This window comes from Microcebus murinus, chromosome 22, assembly GCF_040939455.1.
Source record: "Microcebus murinus isolate Inina chromosome 22, M.murinus_Inina_mat1.0, whole genome shotgun sequence".
NCBI classification, from domain to species: domain Eukaryota; kingdom Metazoa; phylum Chordata; class Mammalia; order Primates; family Cheirogaleidae; genus Microcebus; species Microcebus murinus.
The window spans coordinates 11697557-11718126 of record NC_134125.1 but is presented as its reverse complement, the minus strand read 5'-3'; the positions used below and the strand labels follow the sequence as shown (position 1 = coordinate 11718126).

The 20570-nt window shown below is 41.6% G+C and overlaps 1 protein-coding gene across 2 annotated transcripts in view; it reads right to left on the bottom strand.

The window, feature by feature from the left end:
* FBXW8 (F-box and WD repeat domain containing 8) overlaps positions 1 to 20570 on the bottom strand; it is a 116433-nt gene that overhangs the window by 76576 nt on the left and 19287 nt on the right. For both annotated transcript variants that reach the window (XM_012756547.2, XM_012756546.3), the window contains exon 3: positions 2730 to 2894. In XM_012756547.2, the coding sequence (XP_012612001.1) occupies positions 2730 to 2894 (165 nt within the window). The remainder of the gene's footprint in view (positions 1 to 2729; positions 2895 to 20570) is intronic.

Below are 20570 nucleotides of genomic sequence, written 5' to 3'. Positions count from 1 at the left end.
TACTCATAGAGACATCCTAGAATGCCAGACTGAAAAAGAAAAATGTATGCAAACACCAGGAAAAGAAACATTACAGCCACCACAAGCAGTTTATCAAACCATTTCCAGGTTGGCTCTGAACTGCAGGTCCAAGTTCATGCATTTACAGGCCACTCCCTTTGTGAGGGTACCTAAGAATTCTGGGGTTTCCCCAGACACTGACCTAGGAAGTACCAAACCAAATCACCTGCCCAATCCATCCTGAAGTCAACCACAAATAGCACAGAACCAGCATATCTGTGTGCAAAGGCCTATGAGCTTCTACAGCTAAGCTTGCCTGAGCAGTGAACGTGGCCAGTTCAGTTCCTGGCCCCTGCAGGAGGAGTGTTAGACATATTGCTACAGTTTACGGTTGTCCTCACCATGACACTATGAACGGTGTTACTCAGCCCCACACTAGAGATGAGAAAATGGAGGCAGACAAAGGTTACAGCAATTTGCCCTAATACTATCTTTCATGTTTTGATAAGGTTGTCTTTCACTGTAGAATTACAGTAAGAATCTGGCTGGGTACATTGGTTCATGCTTGTAATCCTAGCACTTTGGGAGGCCAAGGCAGGAAGTCTGCTTGAGGCTGGAAGTTTGAGACCAGCCTGGACAACACTGAGAACCCATCTTTACAAAAAATAAAAAATTAGCCAGGTGTGGTGGCACACACCTATAGTCCCAGCTGCTTGGGAGGCTGAGATAGGAAGATTCACTTGAGCCCAGAAGTCTGAGGTTGCAGTGAGCCAGTGACCTATGATAATGCCACTGCACTCCAGCTCAGGCAACAACAGAGGGAGACACTGTCTCAGAATAAATAAATAAATAAAATTACATTTAATGAAAGATGCATCATTTATAATTCACTCATATAGTTCTCATTATTAACAGTCAGAAAATAGGCCCATGACACTCGAAACAGAAGTCTCCTCCACATTCTACTTGCAGTTCTACTTCCATCCCCTCAAATGAAAACCATTTCTTGAGTGCTTGCCAAACATGGCTCTGTGCTTGTTTGAGAGAAACAATAAACAGACATTCACTTAAACTGTGTATAACTTGGTATAGTGTTCTTAAGTGCCAAATGCTGCGAGGTGGGTCTCAACCACCTTCACTTCTGCCACCTCCAGCCCAAGTAAGGATGTACCTGCCTTCCTCCCTTGCTTTCGCTATCACCAAAGAGGAAGCAAAAAAAATGTTGCTGCTTCTTTCTCTCTCAGGGTCTGGCAACTGAATGTGAGCCAGGGGACACTGAATATCTCCAGCTCTCAAGCTTATACATCTCAAAAGCATCCCTCCTCTCTGGACAGAAAGGCCTCTGTTAACACCCAACTCCCAAGCTTTCCTTAAATTGCAGCCCCTCCAACCAGGATTAGACCCCCTACTTCCTGGCTCCAAGTTTGTCTGGGCAGCTTTCTTTGCTACACCTTTCTGCCTGCCTCTCACCTGTGTCCATCACACAGACCTAATCAGACATATAGGTGAGAATACCAGGGGCTCTCTCCAGAGGAGTTTATTACCTTGGGTAGATGCAAATGGAGACCACAGGTCCAGCGTGAATGTGCTTAGTGGTGGTGTCTTCACAGCCTAAGAAACAACAGCTACACTAATTCTCAAGATGGTGGTTCTCAACCAAGGGTGATTTTGCCCCCCAGTGAACACCCAGCAATGTCTGGAGATATTTCTGGTTGTCACAACTGGGGAAAGGAGGAGAATGCTATTGGTGTACAGTGGGTAGAGGCCAGAGATGCTGCTCACCATCCTGCAATGCACAAGACAGCCCCGACCACAAAGAATGATCTGGCCCCAAATCTCACTAGTGCTGGGTTGAGAAACCTGAATTAGAGAAATGCTGCTCTTATTAACTTTGCTAGAAATCATGTGAGGTTGCCCAGATCAAGCATATCGGTCACTAATCAGGTTATCAGGTGACCAGGGACAGACATGCACACAGGCAATATGTCATTATCAGTAATGAGCAAAAGCTTGTTCATCTCCAAGTCTATTAGGATCGACTTTTACCGGAGAGAAAAGAGCATGGTTCCATCCCTTCTCTACGCCTGAACATCCAGCCTTGAGAGTGGGGAAGAAACACTGCCACCATGCTGCTGTCTCGCCATGCCTCAAACAGCTTTATGTAACACGGCTCTTGACAGTTATCTCCTATAGAAACACTTCCCTGTGCAAATTCTTAGCTGTGATCTAATATTTCTGTAGAGACTTTGAAGTGATAAATGTTATGGAAGCAAGCCAATAGGTTATGTGAGGGAAGAGAAGACAGTGCTTAGAGACATTGAATAATTTCCCTCTTACATTTACTGCAAATGACATTTTCAGCTCCTTTGTATGCAGGTGGTGCTTTTAGCCTTCTTGGTCCCTCCAGAGCATTGGTAAAAGTGAAAGGGGCCGCACAGAGCCTCATCCAACGACCCTAACAATCAGAGGGGAAGTGGCTGGCAACCCAATTTCATGCCTTCCTCTCCTGGAGAGCAAAACATTATTCCCAAATCTTGTGGCTTAAAATGGGGGTAAATATTCTAATGGAGAACAAAATGGACAACACATCACCAACAGCTGAAGGGGCGGCTCAGCACACCCCACTCCCTTTGCTTTTGGCAGTTAACCTCGGGCTGTGAGTGAAGGCATGGATTTCCATGTCCTTGCAGACTGTTCTTCTACAGGTAATGATGTTGGACACTGCCTACCTTCCAGTTGGTTCTTAACATGTGTTCCTTGGCTCGGCACTCTTGAAAGATGAGCTTCCAACAAGAATAGTCCGAGATGCTGCTCTCTAGAAGGTGCCCTTCCTGCTGGCACAGCCTGTACCACAGCACTTCATCTTCCGCAATCACCTTCCATGTCTTGCTCACCTAAAACCACAGAAGCGACACAAATGTCAGATCCTGCAATTAGAAAAGCCCCTTGCCGTCCAAAAATCAATCAACACCTATATTATTGCCCTGGGTTTATGGCAGTATAAAATGTCTCATTAACAAAACACTCCGAGGTGAAAAAAAATACAGGCAAATGTTTCCAGTTTTATCTTTCAAGATTTCAAAATTGTTGTACCACTATGTAATATCACATTTTAGACTACTTGGTTAAATTGTAACCTAACGAATAAGGGAAGAAAATACACAAATACATAAAATGCAAAAAAATACAAACTTTAACATGGTAATTAGCTATATAATCATATATTGCTTTTCAGAACAGAATCTCTTTACTTTTTACCAATAGCACTTGTATTTCCATGTATACAATTGGAGATTAATGGCCTCTGAAAAGAAAGACTTTCCTAAAACAAAAGCCCAAAACTTAAACTTCTGGTCATATAAGAAATTCAAATTTATTTTACATGTGAGAACTTAGATTTTAAATGTATAGATTTTCTTAAAATTAAAAGAAAACTCAAGCTGTTAACCAGGACTATAAGATCCTATATAGAGAAACTAATGTTATGTCTAGCCTGAGTTTCAAATCCCAACAGTATCCAAAGGAAATGGCCATTTTAGCTATTAGTGTTTTGTTTTCCAACCCCAATTTGGGGGGAAGAAAATGGGTTTACTTCATGACAGGATGATGTACAAAGTTGGCCAGAGTGCAAAAGATGGACTCTGCCGTCAAGACGAGAAACTGACCCAGCCGACCAGTGTGAACTGGGTCTGCAGCACGCTCTGAGAACACAGGATCAAGTGCTCAGTGCTTGCTGCCCACAGTGGGAGTGGTGACCAGTGGTTTACAGTACCCTGTGCTCTTTAACATTCCCTTAGGGCCACTCCAAGGAGAGAGAGACGAGAAAAGAGAACGTGAGAGAAAGCGAGAGCGAGCACACAGTGTGTGCAGGGCAGACTCTCACACACAGCGCCTTGGGTGATGGAGTACTGACAGAGTTCACTCTTGGAACAGCAGGATACAGACCTACAAAACCCTGCTCCTCCAAAAGCAACAAGAAGGCTGCTGAAAATGACCACAACCAACTTTTTCAGAACTCTGGAAATTATTGAAAGGCTTGCAACATTCTGAGGAACATTTATTCATGAAAAATGGCTGAATCTCAGTAACAACAGTGACCTTTGACTTGTTTTCATTTGCCCTAATCCTATCTCCTCCTCCAGCCCCATGGTGGCCTTAAAAACCAATAGGTTCACAAGTATGGCAGCTGTAAAAACTAGCAGCCTAGCAATCACTGGAAAGGCCTGACAGGTTTAGAGCTCCCCAAAATTTCAATCACCATTTCAAATGTCACCATTTGACCTGTCTGGCAGCTTGCTGGAAAGCTCTATGCTCAAAGCTTGTCTTTAGCTGACCTAACTGAATGCTTTCTCGAACCTATCAACATGGCATTTGTCCAAAATAAGGGGCAACTGTTTTCACACTTCAGCTGCCTGAGGTGGCACTACCAGTTGGGGCTAGCAAGAGGCTGACCAAAAACCTTAAAAGAAGAAACCATAAATGGCATGACCATGAGGGGCTCCGAAAGCCTCAACATACTTCTGGGAATCAAGAATGCCACGTGCATATATAGAGGCTGTACATGCACACAGGAAAGACCTGAGAAGGCCCAGATCTCTCAACTCTGGCTAACCTTGAGGATCTGCATAAGCAGGAAGTAAAGGCTAAGGCAGAGCTGTAAAATGCTAGAATGGTGACGGGAGTGCTCCAACATACAGAAAGCATCTCAGCAAAAGCTGAGAGACATAATGGTTGGATGGATTTAAGGAAATCCCTGTCCAATCACTAGCTTGAAGCTAACCAAGCAGAAACTTCAGAAGCTGCACATGACAAAAAATACAAGCTAGAGAATTAATCCAGAAAAGTCACTAAACAAACAGAAGCAACAACAAGAAAACAAAAACCAAAGAACAGCAGTAACAAATTCTGCAGAGGGAGGAGAAACTGATTTCCAAAATTGTCATTATTTAAAATGTCCAGTTTTTAACAAAAAAATTATAAGATATTAAAAGAAACAGAAAGTAGGACACATACACAGGGGAAAAAAGCAGTCAGCAGAAACTATCCCTGAGAAAATGCAGACACTGGACTTACTAAAGAGACTTTAAACCAGCTATTTTAAATATGTTCAAAATATGAAAGGAAAGCATGTCTAAAGAAATAAAGGAAAGTATCGAACAATGTCTTCCCACATAGAGAATATTGATAAAGAGATAGGAATTATAAAAAAGAATCAAACAGAAGTTCTGACATTGAGAAAAACAGTAACTGAAACAAAAAATTCACCAGAGGGGCTCAACAACAAATCTGAGCAGGCAAGGCTGAGGCAGGAGGACTACAGGAGATTGCCCAGGAGTTTAAGACCAACCTGGGCAACATAGTGAGATCCTATTTCTAAAAAAATAAAATTTTTTTAAAAAATTGAGCTAGCAGAAAAACCATCAAATTTAAACATAGGTCAATTGAGATTATCTAATCCAAGGAAGAAAAAAAAAAGAAAGAAACCCCAAAACAACAAAACAAAAATGAAACAAAAATGAGGAAAATGAACAGAGCCTCAGAGGCCTGTAGAACACCATCCAAGTGTACCAACACATGTAAAACAAAACTATACGGTAGCAGGTTTTTTGGTGTACTATCAGAATTAAGTGGGTATTAATCCAACCAGGTTATTTTAAGTTAAGATGTTCATTGCAATCCTTGGGCAACCATTAAGAAAAAAAAAATACAGTAAAAGAAACAAGAGAATTAAAATGGCATACTAGAAAATATCTATTTAACACAAAAGAAGGCAGGAATGAAGGAACAGAGGAACAAAAAAACATAAGACATACAAAAAGAGGTTAAAGTTTACAAAGTAAAAATTTATTCATCAAAAACTAAGAATTGGCTGGGCACAGTGGCTCACGCCCGCCTGTAATCCTAGCTCTCTGGGAGGCTGAGGCGGGTAGATCGCTCAAGGTCAGGAGTTTGAAACCAGCCTGAGCAAGAGCGAGACCCAATCTCTACTAAAAATAGAAAACAAAAAATTGGCCAACTAAAAATATACATAGAAAAAATTAGCCGGGCATGGTGATGCATGCCTGTAGTCCCAGCTACTCAGGAGGTTGAGTCAGAAGGATCACTTGAGCTCAGGAGTTGGAGGTTGCTGTGAGCTAGGCTGATACCACGCACTCTAGCCCGGGCAACAGAGTGAGACTCTGTCTCAAAAAAAAAACAAAAAAAAAAACAAGAACTCAGCTTAACTCAGTTTCACAATTTCTATCTCAAGCAAATCATACCAAAAATAATCATTATTACAATACCTTATTCAACCAAAAGTATATCAAAGCAATACTGACCAACGTAACACTCTGATGGCACATTAAAGTTCTAGCCTCCTGAATTACACTTCTGCTGCATATGTGTGCATGCAAGCTTTACGTGTGATAAATAGTCACATTACCTAAGTCTCTTTCTCTGTAGGCGTGGACACTTCGCACAGAATCCACAGCATCAGAAGTTAGACTAAGTGGGCATAAGTAAGTGGCAAGGGTTCTGTCATTTTTCTGAACCAAAGTGTCACACGGGGCAGCGTTGGTGGTACAGTGGTGAACATAGCTGCTTTCCAAAGTGTCATACTGCAATACCAAAGATGTCACATTGGCTCAAGTCTTCGATGATTTAGAAATTAAAAAATTAAGAGGGATCTTGTAGATCAGTTAGGTGCATCTCCTCCTTGAAAGAAGGCTCCTCACAGCATCCCTGGCCAGTGGAGGGCCAAGCAATCCCAGAATGCCTCTCGTGCAGAGCTGACCTCCCAAATGAGTCTGATCTACCACCAGGCAGTGTGACTATTAGAAAGCCCTTCCTTCCATTGTGTAGAAAACTAATTCTACCCATGGCCCTGATTTTGCCCTTCAGAAGAGGAGATCTATGCCCTCTTCCATCTGACAGTCCCTCAAATAGCTAACGATAGCTATCACATTCCTCCTTAGTCATTTCTTTGTTGGTCTAAACACCACCCATTTCCTTCTACTATTTGTCATATAGTTTCCATACCCACATTCTCTGAACATGCCCTAATATTTATGCATCTACAGTGTCTCTCTTCAAATACGGTACTCAGTACTAAATAACACCCCAAATTGGGCTGTCCAGTGCCATGAACAGAAGGATCTATTCAGACATTAGGATGCTACTTCACTTGTAGATATTTCATCACAACTACTCTATTAATTGGCCACTAAAGCTTCTGGAGTCTGTTTAATTTATTAAATATTTAAGACAGACAAAAAGGTATAAAGAATATTATAAAAACCCATGGACTCACTACCCTGCATAAGAAATAAAATATTGCTAATAAGCCTAAAACTCCTGTGTATCTCTCACTGTTCACATTCTCTCTTCCCTCCAGTTTGGTGTTCATCATTCTTTAGGGTCTTTTGAAACACAAACTACAATTTTTTAAAAAGTGCCTATTTCTTATCTCCACAGTATTATTTTTTCCACCTAAGTTCGTGTTGCTCTAAACTTTCTATCCATTTTAAATCCCACCTGATTGCCTGCCCCACACCCCAACATTTTAGCGTCCTCAGAGCATATCTGAATCCCAATTCTGTCATCCACTGCATTAGCTAATTCTCCCATCCATTAGTCATCTGCAAAATATAGTCTGTGGGTCTCCCACATCTTAATTTTAAAAAAAAATTTAACCAGGATGGTGCTGAGGACAGAGCTCTGTGGCCAACCACTGGAGCACACTCCCCAGGCTGACACGGATCCATTACGCAGCCCACCCTGGGCATGGGCACAGCATCAGTTACAAATCCACTTAACCACACTGTCATCCCACACTTCTCCATCTCAGCCTTAAGGGTTCAGGAAAACAAACCCTCATCTGATCACAAGTGGTCAGGCAATAAAGAATGGGATAACGACTCAATAACACTGGAGCTCCACTTTGACTAGACGGAACACCAAGGTTTTATTTTTGGCAAGCTTGGTCCACAGCTGAGCCTACCCACGACACCCGGGTGGTGTCTGTCCATCTGTCTGTGCCAGAGTGAGTCTGAGCACCAGCCAATCGTGAAGCACCAACAGGGATAGACCAACGTCAGCTGTGATGCGGGCAGGGCACAATTCAGATAGTTCCAGAACAGAGCACATCCCCTAACAGAGCCTTGGAATCCAGGATTAAATAAGGTATAAAATAAGGGATAACAGACAGAGACCGTCACAGGTTCTCAAAGGCAAAAAGTGCTACCTAAACACAGGGCAACTTTACTCAGATCCCTGGGATACATAAGCCTTCTTTGTAAAGACTCTAAGACATAAAATTTTATAAAAATCATGAAATGCAACTACTGAAATAAAAAAGAGTAGATAGGAGATCATATAAATGTAGTGATTATTGCATTACAAGGACCAGCATTTCCCAAAGCATGTTAGGTAGAATAACAGCTCCTTGAGGTGTTGATAAGTACCTTAAAAAAGGACCCTAAAGTCAAATGAGTTTAGGGAACACTGGTTTAAACAAAACTAAGCAGTATTCTTTGCTGGACTTTTCAGAGCTTTGGATAGACTGACAAGTGTTGTATAGCTCTAGGAAAAGGATACAGGTTGAACATCCCTTATTCCAAATGCTTGGGACCAGGAAGGTTTCAAACCTCCAATTTTTTGTTTTGTTTTGGAATATTTGCATTATACAATTGAGCATCCCAAATCCAAAAATCTAAAATGCTCCAATGAGCATTTCCTTTGAGCATCATGTCAGCGCTCAAAAAGTTTCAGATGAGAGCATTTCAGATTTCGATTTCTGATTTGGGAGGTTCAGTCTGTATAAGAAGCTGCATTTTTTTAAACTCATTTGGTTCCTGACCTTTTTTTGCAAGGAATTATCTCAAGAGCTCGGTGCTCTGCTGAAGTCACTTTAGACAACACTGATACAGGTTACTGGTCAATCAGTGAAGACATGTGCCGGGCACTATGTACTGGGCAATAAGGCCAGCAATTCTCATCTACTTTTCACCACAAGCTGCCAAACCAATACCTTTTGCATGTGAGAGACGTACCATGGATGCACTCAGACTGGGGAACTGCCTCCTCACCGCTGAGGAAGCTACAGGGAAAAGTTTTGGTCCCTGCCCTTATACCCAAGTTGGATCACAAGACTGACCCCAAATTGGGGGTGCAAGGAGGGGAAGTGCATAATCTTTTTAATTCTAAGCCCAAAAAGGAGCTATAAGGCTGTCTTTTGTTAGACGGAGCCTCTGAATCATCAGCATTTTAGGAGAATCCAAACCCACACTCAATGACTGCAAACTAGAAAACCCCAATTAAACATTCTGGATGAGTTTTCATGAAAACTAAACTGTACAAATTTCAGCCACTTTAAAATGGAAAAACTTTTCAATGGGACTTTCAGGAAGTCTCAAATATATCAGACCTTAAAAACTTTGGAAGCTGAAAGCAGATTTTTATATCAGCTTCAAGGGAAATGCCAAGTCATTTTAAATAACAACCTGAGATTTATACAGCAGGGTTATGGGATGAAAAACTGAGAACACAAAGATGATGTTCTGGCTCATCATCCACATCACTAACCCCAGACCAATGTTTATTCTCTAGAAAATAATATTCAGGATAAAGTCTAAGTCCTAAATAACAAACAAAAAGTCTCTTTGAGTGATTTATAAAAGGTAGAGGAGTAAGAATTACTTCCAAAAAGGGATCAGAATTGTATCTACAATTAGGTATTAAAAACAGAAATGTGCCAATAATTTCTGTAGCAAACTATAAAGGGAAGGTGCTTTTTTCCTTCTCTTGAGAACAAAAATTATAGGCTTGAAGAATTTCTTTTAATTCTGAAGAAAAAAAAAACAAGAAAAAGACCTAGTTAAACTTTCACAAGCAAATTTTAAAGGGCCCACCAAAAGGAAATCTTTGTAATTGTTTTGATTTCTTAAGTTATATTAATATTCAATCCAGCAAGTTTACAAGGCTGAATTTTCCAAAGCGCAAATGGTCTTTAATACCCCAGAATTGGAATGGCCCTGTTCGGTAAAGGCCCCACTGAGTGAGCCTCAGCTGCAAGAATTTGCTAATAAAAGTGTCTCCAGCATTTTGCTTTATAGCACCACTGTGAATTGCAGCATTTAAAAAAAAAAAAAAAAAAAAAAAAGCTCTTGGCTCAAAAATTAGCTTTATTAGCTCTGCCTGGATCAGGGTTACCAGTGAGGCTTAAGGGGGAGGGTGTCATTGTTCCTACCACTCACACGCTAACAGGCCACATCTACTCGGGAAGGGCACGTCATATACAGACAGACAGCTATTTACTCATCATCTCAAGTCCTCATTTGCCCTGGAACCCACTAGCTTTTGCCCCCATCATGCCACTGATTCTGGACAAGATCACCAATGACCTCCAAGCTGCCAAATCCCATGGTTATTTCTCAGTCGTTCTCTTACCTGACAACAGCAGTGCCCTTTGATCACTTTCTCTTCCCGGAGACTGTTTATCCCATGGTTCCAGGGGACTGTGCACCTGAGGTTTCTTCCTCCTTCACAGGGAACTCGTTCTGGGTCTCCTGCTGGCCTCTGATCTCATACTGTGCCAGGGCTCCATCCCTGAACCCCTCCCTCTCCTCTGTCTACAATCACTTCCTTCATGTTCTCATTTGGATTCCTGGCTTTAAACACCATCAATGTTCTGACAGCTCCCAAATTTATATCTTCAGCCCAGAGCTCAACCAAGAACTCATCTTCAGCTTCACGTCCAACCACTGATCTTCCCCCAAAATGTGCTCCTCCAACAGTCTGCTCCTTGTCAGTAAATGGCGACCTCGTCCTTCTAGCTGCTTGGCCCAAACACCATATTGTCCTTGGTGACTCTTCTTTCTCTCCCCAGGTCCAGCTGATCTGCATCCTAACTCTGCCAGCTTCTGCTGGTGCCATCCTGGCCCAAACCACCATGTCCTCTTCTCTGGATTGTTTTGGTAGCCTCCTAACTGGTCTCCCTACCACTGTCCTTGTCCTCCTACAGCTCAAATAGTCTCTTTAAAAAGGTAGGCAGACCATGTTAGTCCTCTGCTAAACATACTCCAAAGGCTTCCTGCCTCATTCAGAAAACAACTTCCAGCACTCGCTCTCCCCTCCCTGTGGGGCCCTGTCCCATCCCTACCTCCAGAAAAAAAACAAAGAAAAAAACTTCCAGCACTTTTAATGGACTAAATGTCTTTCACATTCTGACCATTTCTCCTTATTCCCTTCTGCACACCACAACCCATATTAGCTTCCTCTGGCTGCTCTAACAAACTACCACAAACTTAGTGGCTTCAAACAACACAGATTTGTTCTCTTATAGTTCCAAAGGCCAGAAATGTAAAATCAAGGTGTTGGCAGGGCTACATTCCTTCTGGAGGCTTCATGGGGAAATCTGTTTCCTTACCTCTTCTAGCTTCTAGAAACCACCTGCATCCCTTGGCTTGTGGTCCCTTCCTCCATCTTCAGAGCCAGCAACACTGTCTTTTCTCCTCTCTGACCACCTGTCTCCCTTTCATGAAGAGCAGGAGGCCGGTAATTATACTGGGTCCACCTGGATAATCCAAGCTAATCACCCTTGCCCCATCTTTAGATCCCTAACTTAATCACATCTGCAAAGGCCCTTTCCCAGGGATTCGGATGTGAAAGTATCTGGGAAGGCCATTATTTAGCATACCCCAACCCACCCACTTTGACCTTCCTGCTGCTCCTGTCTCAAAGGCCTTCGCACTTGCTATTCCTTTCTGCCAGGGACCTGCACAGTTCCTTTCATCACCCCTCCTTCAGGTCTTTGCTCAAAAGTCACCTTCTCTGTGATGTCTTCCCTGGCCACAAAAAAGCACAACCTGACCACCACCTCTGCTGTCCTATTTTTTTCCAGAGCACTTATCACCATCTGATACACTATTCAATTATGTGTTTAGTGCATATAATGTAAGCTTTCTGAAAAGCGGGGTTTTTAAATGTTTTGTTCACAGCCGTAGTCACGATCTAGAACAGTGCCTGGCACATAGTGAGCCCTCTGTGAATAACTGAATGAGATGAAAGAAAAGTCTTTTTTTAAAAAATTGGATTGCTTTTATTCCCAAAGGTCATATAAACAGCTCAGCTCCTGGCATATGCTGGCCTCGGCAGGCTCTTTCTTATTCAAATGCATTACCTTGCTTTCTGCTTTTTCTTTTAAACTTCTTAATTATGGAAAGTTTCAGACATGCAGAAGTAAAATGAGCAGTATAAACAACTCCCAACTACCTATTAGTTGAACAATTTATCGCTATTTTGCCATTCTTGTTTCATCTAGCTCTCAATCTGCTTTCTAGAGTTGCTCTGCCTCTCCCTAAAACCCTGTTTAAAGGAGGCAGCCAATGTAATCACATGAATTAAAAGGAACTCCTTAGGTACTTGGTTCTTAGGCATACAAGGAACCTTCGTTTATCTCCCTGACAGCGAAGCCGGGTGGCAAAGGTGAAAGTTAAGAACTAAGGGAACCCTGCCAGCAACCTCAGATCTACAGAACCATCTCTGCCATGAAAATCAATGCAGTCTCACTTGGCTATGGATTCCTCACTTTCAAAGACTTCATTAAGGTTATAGATCTTTAGCTATAAGCACTTGGATTTCAGTTTCTCCTACATGGGCCTCTGGTAAGATCATAAGATACTTTCCTTGAAATGTGAAATATCATAATCTAATATACTGGGTTTTAATTCTGGAATTACTTATTTTGTATCACCTACTTCTTGCTCACTAGTTTTATCATAAATCTTACATTTTTAACCTCTGCATCTTCCCTCTTTTTCTTATTTTTTAAATTAAAAACAATTTTTTTTTTTTTTTTTTTTTAGAAACAAGGTCTTACTCTTTCACCCAAGTTGGAATACAATGGTATGATCACAGCTCACCGCAGGCTTAAACTCCTGGGCCAGGCGATCCTCCTGCCTCAGCCTTCCAAGTAGCTGGGACCTTCAGGCATGTACCACTATACCTGGCTAGTTTTTTTTTTAATTTTTGGTAGAGATGAGGTCTTACTATGTTGCCCAGGGTGGTCTCAAACTCCTGGCCTCAAGCGATCCTTCCACCTTGGCCTCCAAAAGTGCTGGAATTATAGGCATGAGCCACTGCATTTGATCCCCTCATTTCTTTATTGCTTTCTTTATGCACACTTTTCATTTTTCTGACTTTTACTTGAAAAAACTGATATTGTTGATGCCCATGCAGCTAAACTTCTAAAATTACACATTAGGAAATACACAAACTAAAATAGACATTAAAAATGCAAGGGCCAGGCATGGTGGCTCACGCCATGTTCCATAGTTCTGCAGATATTACCATGGAGGAAACTGGGGGAAAGGGTACATGGGACCTCTCCGTACTATTTTTTTGCAACTTCCTGTGGATTTATTATTATTTTAAAAGTTTAAAAAATGTTGGTAAATACCTAAAAAAAACCCATCACTCCTCAGAATTATTCATGTCATGACATAATGGCAGACTTTTCTCATAAAAACCGAACGATTTTATAATTTTGGAAATCAACAACTTTGTCACTGTTGGTTACTTAAAAATATTATCCTTTAAAGTGCCAGGAATCCTGTGGCCACAAAAAAAGATGAACATAAAATTATAAACGGCGAAATGATAAAGCTGTTCAATGAGTTGTGCAACAAATAGCTTCGCTTACTAATAGCCACACTGTTTTCAAGACATTTCAAGAAGAAGAAATGCTTTCTCAGAGATACTAAGTCCCTCGAGAGACAACTATTGACAGCTAGGAGCTAGAGAATCAGCATTACAGTGCACAAGGATCACAAACAAATGTAGCAAGGCTTTAATTTTGAAAACATAAAGCCTCATAAAGCAGAAAAAGAGGAGGGGATGTGGAAAGGAGGCAGAGTCAGAGCAAAAAAAAAAAAATCAGTTTTCCAGCATAGTTTGTGGCATAATTAAATCTCAAAAGGCCTCCCCCCAGCCAGGGTTCCTTACTGTTAGTCAGTTACCAATTTGGCATAGAGATCTAAGCAAACAGGTTTTCTCCAAGGAAATACATATAGTTCCTGGTGCCAATTCCACATAACTGGCCCCATTTCACTAAAATCCCAAAGTGCCTAGATTAAAAGAGAGAAAAAGCGAGAAAGAGAGAGACAGGCAGCAAAAGCAAGCCCCCTCTAAAACAAAAGCATAAAGCAGCAGGGCATTCATTCAACAGAAAGACTTCTTCCCTGTTTCAAAATAAAAACACCACAAGAAACAAATGAAAATGCTACTGATTTTTTATGACTTTGTGGTTTTTATTTTAACGATTGAAGAAACAAAGCCAATTCTACAAACTACTGGCCATCCACTGTCATCTTCGTGTAAGAGCTCTATAAAAATCTTGGCTTCCTAGATCGCTGCCAACTTAGTCACTGTACCTTTAAGAGGTTCTGTTTAAGATTTTTTTTTTTATTCTTTATACATGTGCAAAAACTAGGTTAATAAAACAAAACAAAAAAACCTCAAATTCGACTGGCCAAAGAGGGAAGAATTCTGGTGGACAATTGGACTACTGTGTTGCAAATTAAACTGTTCACACCTGCAGAATAATCTCACCAGCATAACCAATCTACCCTGTAATGCAGTCCCTTTGTACCTAAAGGGGATCTATTCTTCCACTAGATCCTATCTTTCACTGATAAACTCTTTGGATGAGAAAACCCAGCAGCAGATGTGAAAGCCACATGGCTCTCTACAAAGCAGGAGAGCAAAAAGCAATGTTAAAAGAAATGATTCCTTAAACAGCAGCTCACTATCAGGAATGAAGATTTTATCGTCTAATGCTGACTTTGTGTGAAGCAGCTAGCTAACAGACCCTGTTCCAAGACTTCAGCTAACAGCATCAGGCTGCAATCCAGGAGTTGGACTCATTTAACTACGCTCTTGTTTTCAACTCTTGGGAGCAGAGCCAACGTGTAAAGTTAGAATATAACAAATCAAATTTCCAAGGAGAAAGAAAACAATATAGGTACTCTCCCTTAATGCAACTGATAGGCTTTTGAGCACAGTTTACACTTCAGCACATTTTTTTAAGTGAATTTTAGCTTTTAAATAATTTGCATCATTTCCTAAAGACATACATTCTGCATCAAAACATATTTGCTCCCAACTTAATACCATGGCAATCAGGAATACCAAAAATCTTTTCAAATTCATATTTAAGTAGAAAAATAACTTTGATTAAGCAAAATGCTTCATAAAGAAATAACATAACACCAGAAACTCACTAAACTGTCCTGTATCATGTGATCTCACTAAATTGCTACGGAGGCAACAAGCTCTAAAGTCTAAATTTGGCTACAGTTTTCACCACTCTTAAACTGCCTTAATATTTTGAACTTCACATTGGTGGTAATGCTTTGAATGATAGTGTTTAGTTTTCCTACAGCTCAGTTTTACTAGGCCCTTTCTCTTGAAGGTGTTACACCTGTGTAAAATGTATTATGGAATCCAGGGTTGGAAATGGTAACCACTAAACAAACTAATTTTTTGGCAGTTTTGGAAAATAGATACTTACAGTGTCTTCTAGGAAACAGTTCATCAAAAACAAAATAAGTAATCATATACACATTTAATTACTAAAACTCAAGGGAAATCTATAAATGTAATACAGCACATTAATAGAGTGATCATTTCAATAAATGCAGAAAAAGCATTTGACAAAGTTCAAGATACTATCATGGTAAAATCTCTTTTAACAAATTAGGTATAAAAGGAACATAATACAAAAAAGGCCACATGTGGCAAACACACCACTAATATACTCAATGGTGAAAATTTGAAAGCTTTTCTTCTATTATAAGATCAGTAACAAGACAAGAATGTCCCCTCTTACCACTTTTACTCAACATAGTACCACAAGTCCAATTAGGCAAGAGAAAGAAATAAAAAGCATCCAAATTGGAAAGGAAGAAGTCATCCCTATTTGCAGACAACAAGATTTCATTTATAGAAAACCCTAAAAGACTCCATCAAAATACTGTTAAGATAAATTTTTAACATAAAATCAGTAAAGTTGCAGGATACAAAATCAACATAAAAAATGAGCAGTATTTCTATACACTAACAACAAACTATCTGAAAAAGGAATCAAGAAAACAATTCTACTCACAATACCCACAAAAAAATAAAATACTTAGGAATAAATTCAACCAAAGAAGTGAAAGATCAGTATGCTGAAAACTATTTAAAAAAAAAAGATAAAATAAATTGAAGATGTAAATAAATGGAAAAGTATCCCATGCTCATAGGTTGGAAAAATTAATGCTGTTAAAATGTCCATACTACCCAAAGTGATCTACAGATTCAGTGTAATCTCTATCAAAATTCTAAAGACAGGAGGATCAAGATGGCGGAGGAGAAACACCACCAGACAGAGTGTCTCTGCAGAAAAGACAGAGTCTAGCAGAAATTAGAAAAGAGAAGCAAGAAGACGAGCATACAGTGGACGAGGGCCGGAAGGAGGAGTACCTGAGACCCCAGGAGCCTCCACGGAAGGAGGCTGCGGAGGAGAACTGGAAGCTGAGACCACCGGAGCAGCCCGGAGACCAGCGGGGAGGGTAGGTGGATAAGTCACCTTTCCCCTCCCCTGCATTTGGGACTGCTGGTGGGCTCCCCAGCGGGTGGAGAGACCTGCGGACACCAGCCCAGAGACGGCCGCTACCAGCGAGCGGTGAGCCTGTAGTGGACACGGCACCAGGCTCCCAACTCCCTCCGGGCACCTCCGTGTGCACAGACCCGAGGCGCGCAACAGGTGCCATATTGCCTCCTTCTCCCCTCCGCCAACCCTACCCTTGGCTGCCCAGAGAGACAATACAGCCACCAGCCAGAGGCACCTCCAGGGAACGGGAACTTCCCTTTTGGGACCCTACAGCTGACTAAGGGGAACTCAGACTGTGAGCTCCCTACCCGCCAGCCCTCCCAGGTGCTGCTGGCACAGTGATCCCAGGAGAACAGTGCAGACTCAGAGGCTAAGAGACATAGACCCAGCTTAGGCTCCCTGTGGGTGAATTGGGACCGGAACTCCTCTCCCTGGTGGGGATACACTTTGAACTCTGGGACCCAGAGGTCGGACCTGCAGACCAGATCCCGTGCACTGAGGTCTAGCATTGCCCGGGGCACAGAAGGGATATATGTGAACAGCCTACTGAGGTGTGTGTGCCTTCAGGGGCAGATCAGCGTCCTAGAGGGCAACCCTCCTCCCAAAAGGAGGCCGCACGCCCAGCCCAGGTGGCATTTCTGCGCAGGGAACCTCCCCGCCAGCATCATAATCCGGGGAGGCCTGGTGGCGTGTGGTCTGGCCTGCTGGCAGAGGCCCAGGAGTAGCTGCGGAGTTGGGGAGGGTGGAAAGAGGAGAGGCCCACTCCAGACTGCGGGTCTCAGACAGCCCCACCCCCACACGCATACTTTCTGGCTGAGCGGGACCATTCCAGCCCTGCCCTGACAGCTTTTCCTGGAAGCAGAGAACAGAACTTTGACCCCTGCTAAAGGCATTGGTGGTGCCTGAGGGCAGGCTTACCCAACCCAGCTCTGCCCAGAACAAGAGCTGATAACAGGACACAAAAACAACAGCATAGCCTGTTCCTCCAAGCAAGTGCCACCTACTGACAGGGACGGCATCCTGCACAACCTTTTCACGGCACCCACTGACTCATTATACAGGGAGGGGTCGAATCTCACCCACAGATACCACCTAATGGCTCAGAAACTAAACAAGGCATGTGAATACCCAAACAAAAACCTAAAGCAGAGAAACAACAACTGATTGACATGGGAAAAAATCAGCGAAGGAACTCAGGAAATATGAAGAACCAAACGGAAAACACACCCCCGAAGAGGAGTACCAGCCCCCTAGAAACGGACACCAACTCAAATCAGGCAACCAAAATGACAGAAGAGGAATTCCGTATGTGGATCATAAGAACATTCACCGACCTGCAACAACTCGATAACCAACACAAAGAAACCACAAAAAGCCTCCAGGACCTAGAAGAAAAGTTCACTAAAGAAATAGACACATAATCCTAGCACTCTGGGAGGCTGAGGCGGGCGGATTGCTCAAGGTCAGGAGTTCGAAACCAGCCTGAGCGAGACCCCGTCTCTACTATAAGTAGAAAGAAATTAATTGGCCAACTAATATATATAGAAAAAAAAAATTAGCCGGGCATGGTGGCACATGCCTGTAGTCCCAGCTACTTGGGAGGCTGAGGCAGAAGGATTGCTCGAGCCCAGGAGTTTGAGGTTGCTGTGAGCTAGGCTGATGCCATGGCACTCACTCTAGCCTGGGCAACAAAGTGAGACTCTGTCTCAAAAAAAAAAAAAAAAAAAGAAATAGACACAATGAAGAAAAGTTTAACAGAACTCCTGGAAATGAAGAATCAATTCAGGGAACTACAAAATACAGTGGAAAGTCTCAAGAACAGGGTAGATCAAACAGAAGAAAGAATCTCAGAGCCTGAAGATAACACCCTCCAACTAAATAAAACCGTCACAGAGATAGAGCAGAGAAACAAGAGAAAAGAGCAAAGCCTACAAGAGATGTGGGATTATGTGAAGAAACCTAATGTGAGGGTCATAGGGTTAGCAGAAGGGGAAGAAGACAACACTCAAGGGTTGGACAAGCTATTTGAAGATATAATAGAGGAAAATTTCCCAGGCCTAGCTCAAAATCTCGATATACAAGTTCAAGAAGCTCAGAGGACCCCTGGGAGATTCAATGTAAACAGGAAGACGTCACGACATGCAGTCATCAGACTGACCAAAATATCAACTAAAGAGGCCCTTCTAAGAGCTGTAAGATGAAAGAAGCAAGTGACATACAAGGGAAAGCCAATTCGAATAACACCAGACTTCTCTAATGAGACTTTACAAGCAAGGAGAGACTGGGGCCCCATTCTCACTCTTCTGAAACAAAACAATGCCCACCCTAGAATCTTATTCCCTGCAAAACTAAACTTCATATATGAAGGAGAAATAAAGACATTCTCAGACAAGCAAAGTCTCAGAGAATTCACCAAGACAAGACCAGCCCTACAAGAAGTACTCAAAACAGTGTTACGCACGGAACATCATAATAAAAACTCACGAATATAAAAACAACCAAAACCCAAAGATTAAAGGCCAGATAATACAATGGCTCAAGAGAGAAATCAAAGCAACAACATCCAACCCAACAGAATGAACAGTAATCTACCTTACCTATCAGTTCTCTCAATAGATGTGAATGGCTTAAACTCTCCACTCAAGAGACATAGGCTGGCTGAATGGATAAGAAAATACAGGCCAAGTATATGCTGTCTTCAGGAAACACATCTAACCTGCAAGGATGCATATAGACTAAAAGTAAAAGGGTGGAGATCAGTATTTCAAGCAAGTGGAAGCCAAAAGAAGGCTGGCATGGCAGTTCTAATTTCAGACGATTTAGTTTTTAAACCAACAAAAGTAGTGAAAGACAAAGAGGGTCATTACATAATGGTGAAGGGCACACTTCAACAAGAAGAGATAACAATTTTAAATATATATGCACCCGACTCACGTGCACCCAGTTTCATAAAGCAAACCTTACTGGATCTAAGCAAATGGATTAATAGCAACTCCATAATCGCCGGAGATTTCAACACCCCACTGACGCCACAAGACAGATCCTCCAAACAGAAAATTAATAAAGAAATAATGAACTTAAACAAAACCCTGGAACAATTGGTTCTGACTGACATCTACAGGACATTCTACCCAAAATCCACTGAATATACGTTCTTCTCATCAGCTCACGGGACATTCTCTAAGATTGACCATATCCTAGGACACAAAGTAAATCTCAAGAAATTTAAAAAAATGGAAATCATACCATGTACCTTCTCAGATCACAGTGGAATAAAAGCAGAAATCAACCCTAACAGAAACTCACATTTCTACACAAAAACGTGGAAATTAAACAACCTCCTACTAAATGATTACTTCATAAATGAAGAAATCAAGATGGAAATAAAAAAATTATATGAAGAAAACGACAATGGAGAGACAAGTTTTCAAATCCTCTGGGACACAGCTAAAGCAGTTCTCAGAGGAAAGTTTATCTCTATAAATGCCTATAACCAAAAGACAAAAAGATCACAAATACACAATCTAACGAAACGACTCAAAGAGCTGGAAAAAGAAGAACAGACCAACCCCAAACCCAGCAGAAGAAGTGAAATCAACAAGATCAAATCAGAACTAAACGAAATTGAAAACAGGGAAGCTATTCAGGAGATTAATAAAACAAAAAGTTGGTTCTTTGAAAAAATAAACAAAATTGACACACCATTGGCTAAGCTAATGAAAAGCAGAAAAGAGAAATCTCTAATAAGCTCCATCAGGAAAAAAAAGGAGATATCACAACTGATCCCAAAGAGATACAAGATATAATTTATGAATACTACAAAAATCTTTATGCACACAAACTGGAAAATGTGGAGGAAATGGACAAATTTCTAGAAACACACAGCCTCCCTAGGCTCAACCAGGAAGAAATAGATTCCCTGAACAGACCAATCTCA